This window comes from Lissotriton helveticus, chromosome 2_2 (assembly GCF_964261635.1).
Source record: "Lissotriton helveticus chromosome 2_2, aLisHel1.1, whole genome shotgun sequence".
In the NCBI taxonomy this organism is placed as follows: Eukaryota; Metazoa; Chordata; class Amphibia; order Caudata; family Salamandridae; genus Lissotriton; species Lissotriton helveticus.
Genome location: NC_136060.1, coordinates 135,997,656 through 136,021,236, shown reverse-complemented (window position 1 = coordinate 136,021,236; position 23,581 = coordinate 135,997,656). Strand labels below are relative to the sequence as shown.

Here is a 23,581-nt window from a genome sequence, read left to right as displayed (position 1 = left end):
CATGCGAGCCCATTACTGACATCTATTTCAGAAAACCTCGGGATGGTTTAAAGCCTGAAGTATTAAAAGGGGACATTGTTTCCTAGCATACTGGGTTTTAACATCGGAAGACCGACCAAATCTATCATTTCACTGGAGTGTGTAATGATTAATAGTAGTTTATACATTGTGTAGAAGTGGTGTAGCTTTCGCAATATATGATGTTATACGAGATGTTTGATTTTAAAATGTTCTTAACTACTGTTCATTTATATTTTTTTCACAGCCATGACAGAGCGTTACCTCAAAAGATACGTTGTCTGTTTAAAGGGGGAACGGGATGCTTATTGGCTGATGGGATTACATAACTATGAATAAAAGAATTTGAACTTTGAAAAAATATATCGGGAATACAGCAATCTTTTTTGACATTCAATCATGCTTTCAACTAACATTCTTGGAATATATGATTACAAAACCCACCATTGGGGTTTGGTGCTAGAGGTTTCATGTGCCGGGCTCATTATCCCTTTACCCCATTCCAAAAGAAAAGACCCTTTGTTCACCTTCTGAGGTGGCGTGCACAAAATACAGGGAAGTAATAATTATGAAATGTATTTAAATGTTGATGGCTGGAGTGAGGATCTTTCTAGTGGAACAATGCATTTGTGTGCAACAGACGCTCTCTACTATTTGTATCAACTGACGAAGTAAGATGAGGACCAGTTATGCTGCCCTGGCCATTGTTTTCTTAAGGCAAAGCAAACTCAATTTCAGATTTCTGTTTTATTAAGTATGCATTTCAAAGCTGCAACTTTGCAGAGCAGCGGTGTGCTCATGTTGCATGGTTTTGATGGTTTCTTCTGAATTCTTTGTCCTAGCAATTAGGTTTCTTCATTCCCAATATAATCCCCTTACATTTGCCTTTTTCTATATTGTTAAAAGGATTCCCATGTACTACTCAATCATCCCTCTCTTGAATCATTAAGGTTAAAATATTTCTTAGTTTATTCAGTTTAAAGTAGAGGGTCTCTCAGGAGCTCCGATTGGAGAGTCCACTGTTGTTCGAGCTGAGGGTTGAGCGCCATTAACGCACAGGTTACTACTTGTGTAACGATATATCTGTAAGAGACATTAGTTAGATTTAGATTCCTTACCTTAGAATATCCCCAGGCGTCAGACTGGATCCGGAAACTTTTGCGTAGCAGTACCCTTGCGCGTCGGTAGGCGTCGTCTGAGGCTCCGCGTCCGTCGTCGGCATCGTGATGACGTCGTCGGAGTACTTAGACGCCGCCTCCGCGTGCTGACGTCAGTTCTTAGACACAGCTTTTCCGCGCCAGAAACGCAGAGCCATGTTAAAAACCAACACTGGTGCCATTGAAACTAGGGCCCTGAAAGGAGACAACCCTAACCCTAGATATTGGTTCGCAGAACGGGGAGGATGGGTGGGTCGGTAAGGAATCTAATACTAACTAATGTCTCTTACAGATATATCGTTACACAAGTAGTAACTTGAGCATCTGAAAGAGACACGTTAGTATTAGATTCCTTACCTTAGAATAGATACCCCAGCAATACCAACCCCGTTGGTGGGTCTGCGAACCAATAATCACACCAGAAAGTCCTGGAGGACGGAACGGCCAAAGAAGCCATCCCTCCGGACTTGACTGTCCAGGCAGTAGTGTCTAGCAAATGTGTGCAGCGACGCCCACGTAGCTGCCTGACAGATGTCTTGTAAGGGCACACCCCTGCCCAGGGCAGTGGTAGTCGCCGTTGCTCGGGTGGAATGAGCCCGCAATCCGACAGGGGGCTCCTTCCTAGCCAAGAAGTACCATGCCTGGATACAAAAGATGATCCACCGGGAGATGGTCCTCTTGTGCACCGCTTTTCCCTTCTTAGCGCCCACGTAACCAACAAAGAGTTGGTCATCCACCCGGAACTGGTGTGTGCGATCCAAATAAAATGAGAGCGCACGTTTTGGGTCCAGACGGTGGAGCCGCTCTTCTTCTTTAGAGGGATGCGGTGGCGGGAAGAAGGTTGGCAAGGTGATCGACTGCCCGATGTGGAAGGCCGTGACAACCTTGGGCAGGAAAGAAGGTTTGGTACGCAGCACCACTTTGTCCGGATGGACAGAAAGGAAAGGTGGAGTACAAGAAAGAGCCTGGAGCTCACTCACTCTCCTGGCAGAGGTGATAGCAACCAGGAAAGCCGTCTTCAAGGTTAGAAGGCGAAGAGGACAGTTGTGAAGTGGCTCAAAGGGAGCGCACATCAGAAAGGTAAGAACCAGGTTCAAGTCCCACTGAGGCATCACAAACGGAACAGGAGGAAACGTGTGGGTGATGCCCTTAAGAAACCTGTTTACAATAGGGGACTTGAACAAAGAAGGCTGATCAGGTAGCCTGAGAAAGGCTGAAAGGGCAGAAAGATAGCCCTTGATAGTGCCCAGAGCAGAGCCCTGCTGGGCAAGAGAGAGAAGGAAGAGAAGAACCTCAGAAAGCGGGGCAGCAAGACGATCCACAGCCTTTGCTGTGCACCATGCCACAAATCTGTTCCACCTGCAGGCGTATGCAGACTTTGTGGAGGGACGCCTGGCTGCCAGAATGACCTTACAGACTTCAGGAGGCAAGTCAAATGGCCTCAACTGTCGCCGCTCAATCTCCAAGCATGGAGGTGGAGACTGGACAGGCTCGGGTGGAGGACCGTCCCCTGCTGCTGCGACAGAAGGTCCTCCTGAAGAGGCAGACGAACCGGGGGATCAACTGACATATTGAGTAGCTCTGGATACCAGTACCTTCTCGCCCAGTCCGGAGCCACAAGGATGACTTGGGCCCGGTCGCGCTTGATCTTCAGCACTCTGGGCAGAAGTGGTATAGGCGGAAAGGCGTACAACAGACCGCAACTCCACTCACGACGAAAAGCATCTCCGAGCGAGTGCCGCCTTGGAAATTCCAACGCGCAGAACTGATGACATTGCGCGTTATCTTCGGTGGCGAATAGATCTAACCAAGGCTCTCCCCATCGCTGAAAGAGGCCTTGCGCCACGTCCGAGTTCAGACGCCATTCGTGATCCATCATGCACCGACGGCTGAGCTCGTCCGGCTGGCGTTCAGAGAACCTGCCAGGTGTTGAGCCACCAGGGGAACGCCCTGGCGTCCCAGCCATTGCCAAAGGCGAAGAGCCTCCTGGCAAAGGGTCCACGACCCCACCCCGCCCTGTTTGTTGCAGTACCACATGGCGGTGGTGTTGTCCGTGAACACCTGCACTACACTCCCCCGGACAGAGGGGAGGAATGCCTTCAGTGCTAGACGAATCGCCCGCAACTCCAACAGGTTGATGTGGAGCCGGGCCTCCGCCGGAGACCAGAGGCCTCTCTCTGATCTCCGCCTCTCCCATGTGGCCTCCCCAGCCCTGGAGGGACACGTCCGTCACAACTACGTGCTCCGGTTGGGGAATGGAGAGGGATCTGCCGCTGACCCAATCGCGGTCCGTGAGCCACCACTGCAGCTGTCTCGCAGTGCCCTCCGAGATCAGGACGTGGTCGGACAGATTGCCCTGATGCTGGGCCCACTGAAACTTCAGGTCCCACTGCAGAGCCCGCATCCGCCACCTGGCATGATGCACCAGAAGGATGCAGGAGGCCATCAGCCCCAGAAGCCGCAGCGTCAACCTGACCGAGACCCGGGATAACGGCTGAAAGATGGGAATCAGAGCCTGAATATCCCGGACCCGCTGTTCGGGTGGATAAACCCGAAACTGCGCCGAGTCCAGAACCGCTCCGATGAAGAGGAGCTTCTGAGAGGGACACAGGTGTGACTTTGGCACATTGATGGAGAACCCCAGCTGGCGCAGGAGATCTGCCGTAGTCTGGAGGTGGCCGACGACTGTCAGGGGCGAGCCCGCCTTCAACAGCCAGTCGTCCAGGTAGGGGAAGACAGAAACCCCGAACCTGCGCAGATGAGCTGCGACCACCGCCATCACCTTCGTGAACACCCATGGGGCGCTGGTAAGGCCGAAGGGGAGCACGGTAAACTGAAAGTGCTAGTGGCCAACCGTGAACCGCAGGTAGCGTCGGTGGGCCGGCAGGACGGGGATGTGGAAATAAGCGTCCTGCAAGTCCAACGCTACCATCCAGTCTCCTGGGTCCAGGGCAGCTAGGACCTGAGCCAGTATCAGCATCTTGAACTTCTCCTTCCGGAGGAAGCCGTTGACGTTCCATAGATCCAAGATAGGGCGCAGGCCCCCTTTGCCCTTCTTGGGTACCAGAAAGTAGTGGGAGTAGCAACCACACCCTACTTCTGGCCCAGGAACGCGCTCGATGGCCCCCTTGGCCAAGAGGGCTGTAACTTCCTCCTGCAGAAGCCGCAAATGATTCCCCGATACGCGGTGGTTCTGCGGTGGCATAGCTGGAGGAGTCGCCTCGAAGGGGAGGGAGTAGCCCCTTCGGACGATTTGCAGCACCCACCTGTCCGAAGTGACAGTGCGCCAGTGGAGGTGGTGATGGCGAACCCTGCCCCCCACTGGCGTCACATGGGCCTAAAAGCACGGACTAGGAGGGTTTTGAGGCGGATGCTGCGGGGGAAGGTGTGGACTGACCTCACCGCTGCCCCCGACCGCCCGGACGGCGGTTCCCACGGCCGCCACCTCGTTGGGCATTGCCCTGCAGAGCGTGGCTGGCGGCGCGTGTGGGCGCACCCCTTCCGTGGCCACGAAAGGAGTGAAAGGCAGCCGATTGCTGGCGCTGGCCCGAGAGGCCCAAGGACTTGGCCGTAGCCCTGGAGTCCTTAAAGCGCTCAAGCGCATGGTCTGCCTTGTCGCCAAAGAGGCGACGGCCATCGAACGGCATGTCCATGAGCGTGCTCTGGACATCAGCCGAGAAGTTGGCGGATCTCAGCCAGGCGTGGCGTCTGACCGCCACCGTCGTTGCCATCGCTCTACCCAGCGAGTCAGTGGTATCCAGCCCACACCTGATGGAATACTTGGCTGCATCCCGGCCCTCCACAAGGGCTTGGCCGAGTTTGGCCCGTACCTCCAACGGACACTCTGGCAGCACTTCCGCGACCTTATCCCACACAGAGTGGGTGTAACGTCCCAAGAGGCAGGCGGTGTTGGAAGACCGCAGGCCTAGACTAAGGGATGAGAAGATCTTCTTTCCATACTGGTCATACCTCTTGGATTCCCTGTCGGGCGGGGCCGACGGGAATGCGGTCTGGGAATTGGAGGCCTGGATGACCAGGCTCTCGGGGGTAGGGTGGGAGGACAGGAAACATGGGTCGCCCGGGGCTGGGCTGTGGCGTCCGGCCACGTTCCTATCTACGGGCGAACCAGTAGCGGGCTTGGACCAAGTGCCCAGAAGAACGTCGGTCAAGGCCTCATTAAAGGGCAGCAGAGGCTCGGCCAAGCTTGACTGCGGTTTAAGGACCTCAGTGAGGAGGTTAGTCCTCACGGCCGCGACGGGGAGCTCAAGGCCCAAGGCCTTGGCAGCCCTCATGAGCACCACACTATAGGTTGCCCCCTCCTCCGAAGCCACGGTAGGAGGGGAGACAAAACCAGTGTCTGGAGAGGTGTCCAGGCCACTGGCCTCCCCAAGGTCTCCTGCCCAGTCCTCATGAGACTGACACTCCCTGGTCAGAGGGTCCTCAGACCCCTCCCAGTCCTCTTCATCACCCATCTCCTGAAACTCAGGGTTCTCAACTAATGGGGCTTGTTCATAAAAGTGAAATTCACCCAACGGCGTCTGGAGCGGCGCCCATCGGGCTGTCCCGACGACTGAACAGGAACGAAGGTGGAACCGGGGACGGCGCCGCCCGAGGACGGCGCCGGAGGCGACACCTGGGGGGCCGACGCCGGGGAGGTCGTAAGATCCACCGGCGACGAACCAGATCCCGAAGGAGGACTAGCGGAGTCCTGCGGCGCCGGGCCCCAAGGCACCGGCGGCGCCGGGACAACTGAACCCCCCGGCGCCGGGCCCGAAGGCGTCGGCGGCGTCGGGCCGAAGCACCCGACGGCGTCGGGGCCGGAGCCGCCGACCCGCTAGGGGCCCTAGACGGGTCCGCTGGGCCCGAAGGCGCCGCGGAGCCCGCCGGAGGAGAGAGTTTCCTCATGGCCATGAGGAAGCGCTCGATCTCCTCCTGCGTCGCGTTCAGCCCAGGGACCGGAGGGTGTGGAGCTGCACGCGGCGCCCGCGACTCCGACGGAGCCGCGTGGGTGGTGTCACCCGAACCCCCGGCCGCATCGTGCGAGCGTCGGGGGGAGTCCGAAGAGCGATGATGCCGCTTGGACTTCTTGTGCCTCTTACCCAACGACGACTTCGACCCGGAGGAGTGGGGCCTACCCTCGGAACTGTGGTGGCTCCGAGCCCGCGACCTGTCCCTCGACCTCCCATGGGATCGGGACCTCTCGCGGCGCGGGACCGACTGCCGGAGTTCGAGTCGCCTGTGGGACCGCTCCCGCCTGGCTTTCGATGAGAGGGCCCGGCAGTCGGAGCAGGCCTTGTCGTCGTGGTCGACGCCCAGACAAGACAAACACACGCGGTGAGGTGCAAAAAGAATGTGAATTCTTTGGTGTCACCAGATTACTTGCTCCAACCATGCAACCCTGTGATGATCAGTTTGTCTTCTGTGAATCCTGCCAGGACATACAGCCACCTTGCTCTGTGCTGAGTACATTAAGTGTTACAATAGTAGTCAAATAGTTCTATAGCCTTCTGTAATCATAATATTACCTGCTCCTTATTCACAATTGCCTAAGGTGTGGCTTGTAAAGACTTGTGTAACACAAGAGCACCCTCACTGTTTTTTTTTTTTTATTGAAGAAGAGCAAAAAGTTAAAGGGCAGTGTTTATGTCTGCATCAGGTCCAGTAAGTCCTCTTCAGGCATATGTCTTGTACACCAATAATATTGTTCTATCCCTCCAAAAGGTAGCTATATAAAACTTTATAAATAAAATAAATAAATTGCCCTATTTTACTATAGCCTTATAGCCCGCCGTAGCGGGCTATACCGACGACTTAAGGCCCGCTGTAGCGTTAAAGGCCTGAGCCGTAGGCGAGGAACTTTACCAAAGCAGAGGGACTTTAAAAGCCGATATAGCCCTGCTACGGAGGACTATAAGGCTATTAGAAAATTCTGTCACTTGAGGGCAGAATGTTCTAACAAATAGAACCAAGCCTTCAGGGAGCGCGAGGGGATTTAAATCCCCTCAGGCTCCCTGAAGCCTTTGTTCACATCCAGAGCTGTGAACAAAGAAACATTGGAATGTTGGAGCTCCGGGCTAATACCAGCCATTATAAGCCCGGAGCACTCCATTGTTTTCAATGGAGCTACCAACATTCCAATGTTCTAATTATTTTTTAAATTTAAACTTTAAATAATGAATAGGATAATTAAAACCATTGCTAATGGAAAGGAGACCACAGTCGTCTAGGGTATGCATTGGGCGTACTAGTTGGTGAGAATTTGGTTAGGGGGCATACCACCTTATCTATAGAGTGGTGTAGGACAAACAGCAAAAGATAGAGATACCTTAGTCTCCCAACCTACCCCTCAATCCCCAAAGTACACCCAAAACAAACCCTAAGAAAAGCAACATAAATAATGATTAACTGGCAATCAATTAAGAGAACATTGACCCACACACTGGGTATGTGGAATATCCGCTTAGTTCCATGCTGATGTGCCCCCTGCCAAACTCCTAGGTCGGCCAATGTCAAGTCAGAACATCATCTGTGCCGACCCCAAAAAAGTTTCAAGATTTCAATAACATAGTGGGATATTAATGCATTAAGAGCTATCATCACATGTTGGTCAGCTGAGTCAACTGGCCCAAGTTTGTGGTTACAGTTCGACAGGAGATAGCCAGCCACCATTCTGCTCAGCCTGAAGAAAGGAGCAAACAGGACACATATCTGAAGGTTTTAGCTTAATCACAGCTCCTCAACACTTTTCTTACTTCCCTACCACAATCACAGATATCGACTACAGATCACAATGCAGCCTACTAGATGGGCTAAATTTCGCCCACGTTTTCTGTTGAGCAGGTTTTATCCTTAGAGGAAGATGGATATCAGAGATAGTGAAGAAACATGAGAAAATAATACAATAATGCACAATGCTGAAGAATTCAGTTCCAAAAGCAGCATGAGTTTTATGGGCCAATGGCAGTAAATACTTACATAAGGCAAAAGACTTGGTTCACTATTTACTCCACATATGCTGATTAAAAAGTGTAAAATTATCTTCAGATTCTTTGGCCAGCCATCTGCTAGGGTAGTCCAGACATTCTCTATCTCAGACCATGCCACTTCATCCCCGTACTAGAAAATAAAGAACTATACATGAGTCTAAAACATATTAGATAACATCATAAGAATTCATCAGTCTCATGGAAAAACTGTTAGGGCACCTGTTTAGAGGCAATCTATAATTACTGACCATTTGTCAACAACCTAAAATCTTACTAAACATGTAAAAATTATACTCACTGTTTTTTCGAAAGCATAAGTGTTGGAATTTGCGTGTATGCTCACCTAAAAAGCACCTTAGTTAAAGGTGACTTACAGGTGGCGGGGGCAATAGTAGCTACAGCATAAAACCTCAAATGACTTGAAAGGTACAACCTTAGCTCTCATCCTTGTCATCTCTAGAGGAAGGTAGAAAAGAAATTTGAATGTGACTTGATCAGAATGTGGATGAGTGTATAAGAATTTGTATTGTGTGAATAATTAGCTGTTATTTTATGAAAGTTTACTAACAAAGGCTTTTTTGTTACAGTCATGAAATACAATTCAACCGTATCTACTTTTTAGAAAGCCGTATATGATAGTATCTTATATGCTGCATGTGTATTGTTAAAGAACAAAGGCAGGGGATATTTTCTCTCACAATTTACCGAATGGGGAGGGAATGGGAGCCCACTAACCCCTACATCGGTTTAGCACATGCAATGCATAACAGACCTGAAGAGTTTATGCATTTTTCTCCTCTAAATAAAACTTGAAAAAGGTTTTCACATCTGTGGGAAGGTGGAATCTGACTGCATGGTTACCCCCACTTTTTTCCTGGTGTTTTGCTGGTTTTTGACTTAGTCTGACTGGGATCCTGCTAATCAGGACCCCAGTCTATCTGCTTTCTCCCTAAATTGGTTGTTCATGTACTTTAGGTACACTCCAGATTGCATTCTGGGGTCCCTAGTATAAGGTATACTATGTACCTAGGACATAGGTACCCCAGAGGGCTCCCAGGGGCTGCTGCATGTATTATGCCACCCCTGGGAGACCATCCAAAATGACACAACATGTCTGCTACCGCAGCCTGTGTAAGGTGGTGCATGCTCTCCCTAATTAGATGTAGGTTCACTATATCTATCCATATCACTGCACATATAAACCTATCAGTCACCCCTATGGCAGGCCTAATCAATCCTGAAGGCAGGTTGCTGAGTTTTATGTGAAAGGGTGCCCAAGCAGGAGCAGACTCCCTCTGCAGCCTTTGGAATCTATTCTCCGGGGTTGTTCTGTGATGCAGCCATACCATATACTCTTAAGTGCATTATGACCTTGCGGTAAATGCTAACTTTAGAACGACTGCACAGAAAACTGTTGAGTTTGGTGTCAAACACCTTGGAATCATACCTTCACACCAGTAACTGGTGTGAGAGGTATGATTCCACCCTCCTAGAGGGAGAAATATGACAACACCGGTACACCCGGTACCAGCTTTCTCGACCCTGGCATCACAAGATGGATGCTGCCAGCCAGAGACACGAATCCGTCCTCCTGCTGCTGGACTAATCTCTGGCAGGGGAAGGCTGGACAATAGGTTCCTGTCACAGGGAGGTGTAACCACCTCCCAGACAGGCTTTAGTGTATTGGCCCCAGACGTGGCCTTCCTGACCGAGACATGGTGGAACGACTCCTCGGCGCCCGACAGCCATAGCCATCCAGGACGGCTAAAAGATCACCTGAACGGTTTGCGCAAACGGAACTGGAGGAGGAATAACCATCGTCCACAGACAACACCCTCAACACCGCCGTACACCTGCACTTCCGGATCCACACCGACTCCAACACCACCCTCAGAGGAACACTCATCTACAGACTCCCCGGACCCTGGGCTCAGTTCAGCGACTCCATCGCCGACCTCGCCAGCACCCACGCACTCGCCTCCATGGACTACATCCTCCTCGGGGACCTGAACTTCCACCTCGAGAACAACAACAGCGCCAACTCCGCCACCCTGATTGACAACCTCGGCCTCAGACAACTCGTCACCGCACCCAACCACAACGCCCGCCAAAGGCTGGACCCAGTCTTCTGCACAAGCACCCACGTTTCCTTCGACCACACCACTGAACTCCACTGGACCGACCACTGCTGCATCCATTTCACCTTCAAGGAACCAACCACCATTGTGCTCACATTCGTCATGCGCTCGATTCGGTCTTCCCTAAGGGGACGGAGATACCTGAATCTGCCCCGCTGGAGGACCGTGTTCTGGATGGGTATATACCGGATAGTTCCATCTCTCTGGTGTACAAAAATTGATTAACCATAGAGCGGACCTTCTCTCACAACTGCGAGATCAGTGGACCCGTGATGGCCTAGAACTTGATGACCAGGACTGGCAATCAGCGATCTCCTCCCCAGAGGAGGTTGCGATTCCAGCCCGCCTTAGATTAGTTCAACTTAAAATACTGCACAGAGTGTACGTCACAGGTCCTCGTTTGGTACAGATGGGTTTTTCGGAGGAGGGCCTGTCTAGGCGGGGTTGTGGCCAGCTGGCCACGTTTCTGCACATCATCTGGGAGTGTGGTCACATCACTGACTATTGGAGCAGGATTCACAGGGTACTTCAGGAGGTCACGGGTATTGCACTTTTACCTGAAGCCAGGCGTTGCATTTTGAATGTTTGGGAGCCCAATGACCATAATGTAGCCCAAACTCAGTGGGTGACCTTAGGAACAATGATTGCCAAACGCAATATTGCACAATTGTGGGGATCCCTGCGGCCTCCTACTATCGAGTGTTGGATGAATGACATGGACTGGTGTATGTTTAGGGAAAAGACTGTCTATGTAGCTCGGGGTCGCCCCTGGAAGTGGCATAAGATCTGGGCCCCCTGGAATCGTTATAGAGGAGATATATGCATACCACCTGAAACAGTTATACTTGATCTCCCGCTTTCCCCCTGATCTTGATTATATATTATGTTTAATGTCTCATTTTATCTTCTTCCTCTCCTCCACCCCCCCCCAACCATTTTCGATTTCAATGTCGCTTGTATCGATGGTCCGCCCTTGCACAGTCTATTTGCTTGATGTAAATATCTGGTACCTTGCGGTTTTCTTTGTTTATTTTCAATAAAAAAAAGAAATAAAATAAAAAAAGAAACCAACCACACACCACCGCACCCAACAGCTGCCTCGCCGCTGCTTGAGCAAAATCACCGAAGACCAGCTGATCAGAACCCACCCACTGATCCCACCAACCCAGACACCGCAGCACGCAACCTCAGACAGTGGATCAATGACTGCACGAACACCCCACTCAAGAAACCCTCAAACAGCCACGCCAGCAAGAGAGGCACCTGGTTCAGCGACGAACTCCAGACCTCCAAACGCGCATGCCGGTAACTGGAGAAAATATGGCTCCACGAACGCACACCGGAGAACCACGCCGCCCACAAGGACGCCACCCGCAGACATCACCACCTCATCAGATTAGCCAAGAGATCCTCCTTGAAAGACTGCTTGGATAACAACGCACACATCAACAAAGAACTCTTCAGCATCGTAAATGAACTCTCCAGCCCCAGCGCCAAAGACATCCCGCCCTCACAAGAACTGTGCAACTCACTAGCCATCTTCTTCCACCGCAAGAGCGCCCACATCCACGACAGCTTTAACACCACGACCGCCCCGACTACACCAGACTCCACCTCCCCTGTGAACACCACCAGAGCCATCCGCCTGACCTCCGGGTCCAACATCAACGACGACGAGACATGCAAGGTCATGAACTCCATCCACTCAGGGTCTACGTCAGACCCGTGCCCACACCACGTATTCAACATAGCAGACGCAGTCATCGCACCCCAACTACGGAAGTTCATGAACATCTCCTTCGAAATAGCGGCATTCCCGGAAAGCTGGAAGCATGCCGAAATCAAAGCCCTCCTCAAGAAGCCCAAAGCGGACCCCAAGGACCTCAAGAACTTCCGGCCCATCTCCCTGCTCCCGTTCCCGGCAAAGGTCATCGAAAAAATCGTCAACGAACAATTGGCTTGCTACCTGGAAGACAACATCTTGGACCCATCCCAGTCCGGATTCAGACGAAAGCACAGCATCGAGACAGCCCTCTATGCCGCCACAGACGACATCAGGCGCCAACTAGACATCGGCGAAACATCAGCCCTCAACCTCCTGGACCGGTCGGCCGCCTTCGACATGGTCTGCCATGGCACTCTAAAGACACGCCTCCTAGAAGCCGGAATCCAAGAGAAGGCCCTTGACTGGACCACGTCCTTCCTTTCCGGCAGAACCCAGAGCGTCCGCCTCCCACCCTTCCAATCCAAACCCACAGACATCTGCGGCGTCCCCCAGGGCTCATCCCTCAGCCCGACACGGTTCAACATCTACATGGCCCCCCTCGCACAAGTGGCACGCCATCATGACCTCAACATCATCTACACCGACACCCAGCTCATCCTCTCCCTCAGTGGCGGCTGGTAACATTTTGAAAGTGGTGAGGCGTAAAATGATAATCATACTGCACCGTAGCGAGCGAGCGTAGCGAGCGATCCCGAACTCCCTAAGGAGGAAAAAATAGTGGAAAAATGGTGCATTTTCAAGCAAATTTGAGAAAGCAGGAAGGTTAATAAAGGTTATATATGGGTCCAGCAGGCAGGTCTGCGTGGGGCTTGCTTTTGTGACTGGTGGCCTGCTTCTATACTCCTCCTTACTCACTGCAGGGGCCTGATTGGAGCATGTAGGCTTTACTGCTTGTTGCAGATTGGTGATCACATGGACTAACAGTTAAGGAAGTCAGTTAAGGAGCAGTGGGAAACGATGGGGGAATATGAATTTTGTGGCACAGAAGACAATTGTGGTCAATGAAAAATGAAAGTGGAACAGAAGTAGGAAACCTAGTGAAGAGGAGGGCAGGATATATGAGAAAAGAGACAAGAGCAAGACAGAGAGAGCATTGGAGACGGAGCACAGCACACACCAGAGACAGACACATACTCTATGGCAAGTACACACATCAGAGGTGCAGCACACACCTGGGACACACACTGCCAAGCACACACACAGGCACAGCATACAGCAGGGACAGACAAACGCTCTCTGCCAAGTACACACCGGGGACAGAAAGACAGACACTGACACACATACACACTGCCAAGCACGCACATCAGAGGAGTAGCACACACCAGGGACAGTCACACACTCTCTGCCAAGTACACACATCAGACATGCAGCACACACACACTGCCAAGCATACACACAGGCGCAGCACACACCAGAGACAGACACACACACACTCTCTGCCAAGCACACACATCAGAGGCGTAGCAGTAGCACACCCCAGGGACAGACACACACTGCCAAGTACACACACACACAGAGGCGCGCAGGACACCCCAGGGACAGACACACACACTCTCTGCCAAGTGCACCCAGGGACAGACACACACACACTCTGCACTTATACCCCTACACTGCCCCAGGACAGAGTCCCGGGGCGCTGCGGCCTGGGGCAGACAAGAGGGCTCTGTCCCTGGCATAGGGAGCGATTCACCAATCACCAGCTCCGGGGCCCCAAGACTCTTAAGGGCCCTTGTCGGGCCGAATACCACATTTACAGGTCACAAAGGCCGAGGCGCCCTATAAACACCCCACTTCCAGCAAAGGCTGGATGAGGCAAAGGGCAAAGGCTGCAATTAAGGGTGATGCATCAGACGGCCGGATGCCTTGGGTTGTAGACGGCATTCATTTGTACTGGCTGTTCTGCATGAACCAACTCCTGTGAGGCATCAGGAAAGCAGGCAATTATGCAAGCCATGGGGTTAGCAGAGTAATCAAGAGGCTGCACTTGTGTGATATTAATAATACACGGGCCTGTTGATGAATGGATGGATGGATGCACAGGGCACCTTAACAGAACAAGCTCCTCCCCATGGGGATCGCGGTTTACCAAAGGCACAAAACATCGGATGGTTTCCAAAGACTACTCCACAGACAGCCTCATAAGAAAGATTTAAAGTACATGAGAGAAAAGGAGCGAGAAAGTAAACACACATCAAGACTGAAGGAAATAAACTTTATTAAGGCTCCGCATGGGTGCTCGCGTGTCGCAGAGTGTCGCAAGCAGCACAAAGCATTGCACCAATAAACTTACCCTTCTAAAAACCTGCAGATGCAGCGCAAAACTGGACAGTGACACTCAAGCGCCCGCACCGCTCTAGTAAATAACTGGTCTAGCCACAATAATAGGTAAAAGCATTTTTAGTGACCGGTTTGACAAAGCCTCCTTCAGCTGAGCCCATATTCCATGATTTAAACATACATTCTGGAATGTGGAGCCCTCCGCTCCAGAGAGAGAATTAGAGCAATACAACAGAATTTATTGTGCACACTACACATCCCCATATGATAGTGAATAGAAGCACGGACAACTAGGTTTGGAAAAAAATCAGCACACAATTACCAGATAATTGTCCTATAATACAAACTGTAGCTACAGTAAACAATAACATTACAAAGAAAAATATATATTGGAATACAGAGTGGACGCACCGCCACTGCTCAGTAGGTTCTTCTTTGGATGTGTGTCTGGAGCTTTTCCCTCACACACAAATAAGACAAAAACATGTCAGTGAAGCCTCGGCTGCATACATTGCATGCGTTAATGCATATACTATGTATTTATGAATGGGTGGGAAAATATTTTATTCTCTCAACCATTTCGTGTTCTTCCAAGGTGCCGTTCTCGGATTGTTCACTCTGAAGCAACCCGTATTTACATCGTTAGCTCTCTGAACTGGTACTGTCAGACGCAAATCTAAAATGCCTTTAGGCAAAACCAATAACCCTAACACTTTAACGTTCCTAAATGGCACGTCTGTCTTGCTTTCAATCTGCTGTTTTCCTATGGGCCCATAGTAATTCACTCTTCCAGGAAATGCATAAGCTTAATCTAAACAAATAAATAAATACAGCAAATACATAAAAAAACGACGATAGAGCATAAGCTTATAGAGGAGGTAAACTAATGTTAATTTAAAAATGCACGTCCTTGAAGTGTTGGGTGCACTATAGATTCACGGCCGTTTCGGATGAACAAACGAGCTCCTTTGAAGGGGATTCACACCTGACCCTGGAGCACTGCATCAAATCCTTGTCAGTATTCAGGAAATGTCCCTGGCGGCTTCGTCACCAACGTGTTACTGCAGAGGCATGTTTTAAACCAGTTAGCCGGTGCATGTGAGGGCCGAGAAACTGGCAGGTTTTACAGAAGTAAGAGGTTGCTGATTGAATATAAAAGCGTTTGTGCCGTCAATACACTGGCAGACGTACTGCGTGCTACTCTGACTGCTATGAATGAATTCATATCCAAAGGCCTCATCGCCCCTTTAAACGCATACCTTTGGCTTGAAAACATATAAAGCACAACAATAAATGCAGCATAAATAAAACCCATCGGAGATGTGTTTAAAATAGAGCATTAGGCTATGATAACATATTGAGAAGGTTCATTATTGTTTTCCGGACTTTGATATAGCGCAAACTTGACCCGAAGGTGTCAGCACTGTCTGACTGACGATGAACGATGAGGAAGCTAAGCTAGCCTAGCATAGCACTGACTGACTGAGACTGGTTAACTTAGGGGTGGGCACTGGCAGAGGTCAGAGGAGGCCTGGCCTGGCACAGTAAAAAACTTACGTGGGTCGCGGTGGTGGTGGTGAACGTGACGTCGACTATCTGGAACTTATCTCTCTCTGGTGGTCTGCTCCTCGATGTCTTCCGTTCCGACCAACGCAGCAGCAGTAGACAGGAGGACTCACACAAAGCACCAGGCGGTCCGGACCGTCCATAGTAGACTGTAGGCAGGCAGGCAGACACACAACAACGACGACGACTGATCACTACTTCTACTTTCAGTTTCACTCTTAGTTGTTGTTGTGGAGCACGGGTGCGCCACGCGCGGTGACGTCCCGACAGCGTAGGGAAATGGCCAATCACCTGGATATAGCCATATGTGATTGGCCATACTAGTGCGGCCCTCAGCAGAGCAGCCAACACCCACGCGCGGCACCATCCTGCTGCAGCAGCCAATTCTGGCGCAGCATTAACAGCGCCACTGCGCCAGGATTGGCTACGAGCAGCCTACTATCTACCCATATTGTGCCCGGGGCCCCGGGTCCCTGCCAGTGTCTCTGGGTGATATGGGTGGGGGGAAGGGAAGGTGTACCACTATACGCATGCGCGGGCCAGTCTCAATATTGCCCACTCCTGGATTTCACATGCGCCGTGTGTGAGAGTGTCATACGCTACTATTGTGCTCTCTGGCTGCCTGTGCGCTGTCACTCTCTGCCGCAGCCCCCCCCCCCCTTGGCCCACTTCCTTATGGATGCCCGATTCTGTCGGGCTTGTCCCGGGGCCGGTAGCACGCTTGAATCAGTGCGCGCCGCTCAGATTTTTTCTTTTTTTTTTAAACGTTTTTTAATGCATGTTGGCACTGCAGTGCGGTCGTCCATGGCTAGTGGGGCAACGCCCCCAATGGACGCACCGCCACTGCTCTCCCTCACCAAGGACCCACACACCGCCAAAACCAACCTCCACGAGGGAATGAAGGCAGATGCCGAGTTGGGTGAGGAGCAGCCGTCTGAAGCTGAACTCGGACAAGACAGAGGTACTCATCCTCGGACCCACCCCCTCAGCCTGGGACGACTCCTGGTGGCCGACCACACTGGGAACAGCACCAACACCCACCGACCATGCACGCAACCTAGGATTCATCCTTGACTCCTCTATCTCCATGTCTAAGCAGGTCAGCGCCATATCCTTCTCCTGCTACAACACCCTCGGCATGCTCTGCAGGACCTACAAGTGGCTCCCGACCGAAACAAGAAAAACTATGACACAGGCCCTCGTCAGCAGCAGACTGGACTACGGCAACGCACTCTACGCAGGAATCCCAGCCAAACACCTATGACGACTAAAACGCATCCAAAACGCCTCCGCCCGACTGATCATCAACGTCCCCCGCCGCAGCCACATCACCCCCCACCTGAGAGACCTACACTGGCTCCCCGTAGACAAGAGGATCACCTTCAAGCTCCTCACCCACGCACACAAAGCACTCCACGAGGCCGGATCAGCCTACCTGAGCAGTAGACTCAGCTTCTACACCCCCACCCGCCAGCTCCGCCCCGCCAGCCTCGCACTCGCCGCTGTCCCCCGCATCCAACGAATAGCCTCTGGCGGCAGATCCTTCTCCTACCTCGCCGCCAAGACCTGGAACACCCTCCCTATCGACATACAGCAGACCCAACATCTACTAGCCTTCAGAAGACTCAAGACCTGGCTCGTCGAGCAGTAGCAGCACCCCCTCCCCCTCAGTGCCTTGAGACCCTCACGGGTAAGTAGCCCGCTCTACAAGTACTCGGATTCATTAATTGATTGATTGGGTGGGTGGGTGCACTCTGCGAGTGCTTTGATGTCTGCTCTGGGGGCACATTTGGTGTCCATGTGCATAGTCCAGCGCAAACCGGTTGCAGGAGCCATTTGCTCTTTCTCTGGTGCGAAACTGGACAAAGGATATGTGTGTAGCCACCCCTCTGTCCTGACCCTCTCATAGGTGGGGCCCCAGAGTTTGTGCCACCCCTTCCTTATGTATAAAGTAGGAACCCCCTGGCTACAGTACTTTAGATTTACCTGAACAAAACTCTGCTAAAGAAACCAAGCACTTCGACTATCTACACTGTGTTGGATGACTGAAGAATCTCCCTTGGAGTAAAGGAGTTACTCCCCTGCTAAGCAGGCACCAAAGAAGCATCTGACCGGTTTGCAACTCCGAAGCTCCTGAGGACTCCGAAGACTTTTGCAATACAGGAGGTGGGCTTCCAAGTGCCCCCGAGGTCGACTAGTGTGCTCAGCAAACTTGAGACCAGTATCCCTCGTGGGGACCGTGCAACCCGAGCCCTTGGGAACCGTGTCTATTTGCAGAAGCATCTGCTTTACGGCGACCCCTGAAGCTGTGCTTTGGGCTACTTGTAGTCCAGACCCAAATCAGTAATTCCACCGAAGATTACCGGCCTACACTCCACTAGTGTTCCGTGGGCTGGTATTTTGTGATTCCTCTCTAGGTCCCGTCACAATCACTGGTCCGTTGGCCTGTGGGTCCCTGTGAAAGCAACTTTAACTTTCAGTGGGCTTACCTGGTTGGTCCAGATGTGCCCTGACTCTCCATCGTTTGGGGAGCCCCCTCCCAGGACCTTGCTGGTCCTCACCGTAGCATCTTTTCTCTGACCGCATGGGTTGCAGTTGTCAAGGCTAATTGGTGTTCAATCCGGACACTGAACCCCCAGCACTCGACATCCTTCGTGGGACAGCTCGCCTGCGGACTTTGGTGGTCGTCCTCGACATCTCCTGGTCCCCGTGGCTGCAGAGTCAAGCTTCACCTCATCTCATCTAAAGCACCCTACATCGGTGGGCATTCGTCTACCAAGCCCCTGGTCACTGGCAAGCGACCCAGACTCTGTCCCCTCTGCTTTCAGGTTCTTCTCAGCTTCGATCCAGCCTTGGAACACACCAGACACCACTTCTCTTCACGGCAGCAGCACTTTGCAGCATCACGCCATTGAAAACGACAAAGATTTCCGACACCATTTGACACCTATGCACTCAGCTTCCCTGGGTTAAGTAACACAAGTACTCCAGTGCTCACATGGGTGCTGGCCTTATAACCTTATACGTTTGAAAGGGTTTGCTCAAAGTCCTCTCCTAACTGTCCTTAAACTTTAAAATTCCAACCACTACTTTCCCCACAGAGTTGTACAGAGCTCGCGGCTGTGTTCTCACACTGCACGCGTCCCCCGTGGGTCCTTGGGGTCCCAGCGATTCTACGTGCTCTAGGCACTGTGTCTAGTCAAGTCCTGGTTGTTATACCACTTTCTTAGTATATGGTTTGGTCTCCCCCTGGGGCCCACCACGTATTGTGCTGTTTACTGTTGTTCTAGCGATTTAACATTGTGAGCTTTTTTCACTAAGCTCATAAAGAGGTTAGTAGAAAGTGTTTAGTAATAAATACATATATACCTTGTGTGGTTCTCCTTTCATTTGGTCATTCAGGAGGTTATAGACTGGTAAAACAAGCTGCTTTACATTCCTTCGAGACTTAGCCTGAAGGCTGCTCTCCACAGCTACCAGTAGGATAGCTTTCTTTAAAGGTTGTCTTTAACCTAATCATCAATAGGGGTTGTTTGGTATGGTACAAGGTGCCCACTATAACTAGTGGTCAGCATATACCAGGCCAACTTTTCAACACATCTAACAGAGAGAATACTCCGGTGTGGCAAAAGGGATGGATGGCTTAATTATATTACTTTGTATTTGTCTCTTGGCACTGGATTGTCTATTTGGATAAAATTATAGATAGGTATACTACAGACTTGATGAAATAAAACGGACAGCTCTTGTGAACAAAATTGGGTGAATGCATACTGCTAGGATCAATTAATGTAATATGGTGCAAAGATCTTCAAGTAAAAGGCAGAACCTCCCTTATGCTTTGAGCTGATGTGATTGTTATTAAAGAAGATACATTCTAAAACATTGTGAGTTTCACTCTTGGTCTACGTCACTTTTAGAAAGTGCAAAGAATATGATCTGACACAGCTTACTTTTCTGAAACTGTATTAAACACTCCTCTCTTTCAACTCCAGACATTAAAAAATACTTTGATAAGTTTGTGTAATTGAACTGACCCACCTGCATGATATTTTTGTCTACTCTTTTTCATAAAACTCAACAGCCTTCCCTCCTCCAGTGTGTTCAGTAGCTTTAAACACTGTAGGGTAACTATTGCTTGCTATTGAGGGTGCTATTGGGGGGTGGGGGCGGGGGCAGAGGCCTGGAGGTCCCACCTATGTGAGGAACAATTTTTAAGCAAGCTGTCTTGTTACCTTTATAATTTAAAAAAAAATGTATGTTATTCTCTTATAAGTAAATTACAGGCATACAAGGTCATACACAACTTAAAGGAAATTACTTTTAATACTAGAACTGCATTGCGGGTATTACACTAAAGACAGCTCAAGTCCTCAGCACTAATTTGTCAAGAAAAAAGGTGGTTTTGAGCAGAAGCACTGAAAATGCCTGCAGGTCACTCCAGAGACTTGCTAAAGAATTGACAACGAGGAAGACAGTATTCAAATCAATAGACGCAGCAAGCAACTATTTGTTGGTGCGAGAGTGGTAAACATACCAAATGTCAAGCCCAAATTACAGTTTCCCCTATGGCTTCTTCAAAGGTTTGTGAAGGAAAATATGTGTCAAACCTTTAATAAATCTCACTACAATAGGTAACTCAAACAAGAACATCTGGTTTGGCAAAGGTAGAAGAGTCGAAAGGCACAACAAATGACCTATTACAATGCCCATTGCTTGGCCTTGCTGGGCTAAGTGCAGAAAAGAAACATATGTCCAACTGCTTCGCCTGCAAGGGGTCAGGGACCTGGGCACCACACTAGATTACAAATGTGTCCCAACACCCATCATAGAAGGATTTCCTACAGGAACGTCTGGCAGCTTGGATGACATCCAACACATAAGGTGTCAAATTGGAAGCATGCAATTGCTGCTGCTTCATCTCCACTCTTGATCAGGGGACATGCAAAGGAGTTAAATGTACTACCTTGGCCACTAATGTGACTTTTCTCCAGTCATTCATGGATCTTCAAAATGTGGGGCAGGAGAGGTAGTGGTGGGGAAGGCATGCAGAAGTCCCTTGTTCCATTTCAGCTGGAATGTGTCTGCTACCAAGTGTTTTTGCGGAAACACCAATACTATCCAGTAACACATGGCAGTAGTTTTGTCTGAGAGGCTGCACCAGCCCACACCTGATGGATGGCAGGAAAGCACCTTGAGCCAGACAAAGGCTCATAGCAACACATTTTTAAAAAAGGTGACGTGGAACAGACTACAGGAGAAACCGGATTGTCACCTCCATAACATGACCCCTGAACCCAGAAATGATACAATTGCTACCTCTATCACTGTGTCCAAGACAGCTCCTATAAAAGGAGCAAAGGAGTCAGGTGTGATTTCAGGTTGTTTGGTTCGCAATCACCTGCAGGTGGTTGTTATTGCGGATTAGGTTTAAGAGAAGTACAGAGGTGGGGTCACAGGCTGTTTTAAAAGGATAGGGAATCTTACTGCAAAATTCCCTAACACGCTTACATTGCAGTAATTTGTTTGCCATGATGCCTCATCCATGATGGGCAACGCTGTGGGCATGAATACCATAGATGTAAAGTGAAACTAAAACGAAATAGAGGGAGACTTGGAAATCTCATCTTGCTAGATTTCAACTTACCGCGGGAGACTTTGAAACACTGGGGTTTTTGAGACATACTTTGTACTTCATGTTGATTTGGATTTTTGCCTTTCTTGGCACTACTACTGGTCCTGGGAGTAGGACTTCACTTGCGACTGTCTTCCTGAACTTTGATGTTCTCTTGCAAGAATTTGCAGAAGAATATTTCACCTTATGGAATGAAAATTGCTGTACTGGGAATAATTTTATATGATGTCAGTAACCATGTTCTGCACATTTTGTGATTGGATTGAGAGAGCGGTTAACTCACCTCCTATGACAGTGACATTTCATTTGGTTTTTCCAAGAGAGTGCTAAAAGTAGGGCGAGTTCTTTATATGCATTTTTACTATTCTCCTTATACAGGATGTCAGCATAAATATTAATCACGGATATTTTTTTCTCGCTTTCTATAGATACACTTACATGTTATAAGAAAATTAAGAAAAGTAGAAGAGAAAAAAGTGTTTATAAACCAGGTATTAGTTTGTTTTAAAGCAAAGTGATCTTAGAATCTAGCTTATGATAGTAGTAAAAAGAAAACTGATAAGTTACATTTTCTTTTGTAGACCAGATTACGGAAGTTGCACTTACCAAAATCAGTCCGATGTGAGTACAGGCTTGCACCAGCTATTTTTTTCTTATCCCACTCCCTATCCCCTAGGGTATTCGTGATCCACATTGAGTTTGTGGAGGTCTGGAGTATCTTTTGGGAGAGTTGGAGCAAGCCTCAGTGTATTCATGGTACTTCCATAGAACAAAGACGTCTGGTAAGTTCCCAGAGTTCATGACTGATTAGGAGGCCCAGAAATGTAATATTCTATGTATACACACACCCCCAAATCCATACACCTATACACACAAATACATATATCCATACACGTTTACACATATATATATATATATATATATATCTATATATATCCTCAGACTATTTGAAAAAATGTATCTAACCGCAGACATTACCCCCACTCTTAGTACTCCGTTTCTTGGTGGCGCACAAGTTACTACTTGTGTAACGATATATCTGTAAGAGACATTAGTTAGTATTAGATTCCTTACCTTAGAATATCCCCAGGCGTCAGACTGGATCCGGAAATTTTTGTGTAGCAGTACCCTTGCGCGTCGGTAGGCGTCGTCTGCGGCTCCGCGTCCGTCGTCGGCGTCGTGGGTGCCGTGATGACGTCGGAGTACTTAGACGCCGCCTCCGCGTGCTGACGTCAGTTCTTAGACACAGCTTTTCCGCGCCAGAAACGCAGAGCCATGTTAAAAAACCAACACTGGTGCCATTGAAACTAGGGCCCTGAAGGGGATAACCCTAACCTTAGATATTGGTTCGCAGAACGGGGAGGATGGGTGGGTCGGTAAGGAATCTTGTACTAACTAATGTCTCTTACAGATATATCGTTACACAAGTAGTAACTTGTGCATCTGAAAGAGACACGTTAGTATTAGATTCATTACCTTAGAATAGATACCCCAGCAATACCAACCCCGGTGGTGGGTCTGCGACCCAATAATCACACCAGAAAGTCCTGGAGGACGGAACGGCCAAAGAAGCCATCCCTCCAGACTTGGCTGTCCAGGCAGTAGTGTCTAGCAAACGTGTGCAGCGATGCCCACGTAGCTGCCTGACAGATGTCTTGTAAGGGCACACCCCTGCCCAGGGCAGTGGTAGTCACCGTGGCTCGGGTAGAATGAGCCCGCAATCCGACAGGGGGCTCCTTCCTAGCCAAGAAGTAGCATGCCTGGATACAAAAGATGATCCACCGGGAGATGGTCCTCTTGGGCACCGCTTTTCCCTTCTTAGCGCCCACGTAACCAACAAAGAGTTGGTCATCCACCCGGAACTGGTGTGTGCGATCCAAATAAAATGAGAGCGCACGTTTTGGGTCCAGACGGTGGAGCCGCTCTTCCTCTTTAGAGGGATGCGGTGGCGGGAAGAAGGTTGGCAAAGTGATAGACTGCCCGATGTGAAAGGCCGTGACAACCTTGGGCAGGAAAGA

The 23,581-nt window shown here is 50.0% G+C and overlaps 1 protein-coding gene across 11 annotated transcripts in view; it reads right to left on the bottom strand.

Annotated features, from left to right (window-relative positions):
* FRYL (FRY like transcription coactivator) overlaps positions 1 to 23,581 on the bottom strand; it is a 2,496,013-nt gene that overhangs the window by 1,170,273 nt on the left and 1,302,159 nt on the right. For all 11 annotated transcript variants that reach the window (XR_013608325.1, XM_078678213.1, XM_078678216.1 and 8 more), the window contains one exon: positions 8,151 to 8,291. Coding sequence is in view for 10 of the 11 variants with exons in the window: in XM_078678213.1 (XP_078534339.1) it covers positions 8,151 to 8,291 (141 nt within the window). In the remaining variant the exon portion in view is untranslated. The remainder of the gene's footprint in view (positions 1 to 8,150; positions 8,292 to 23,581) is intronic.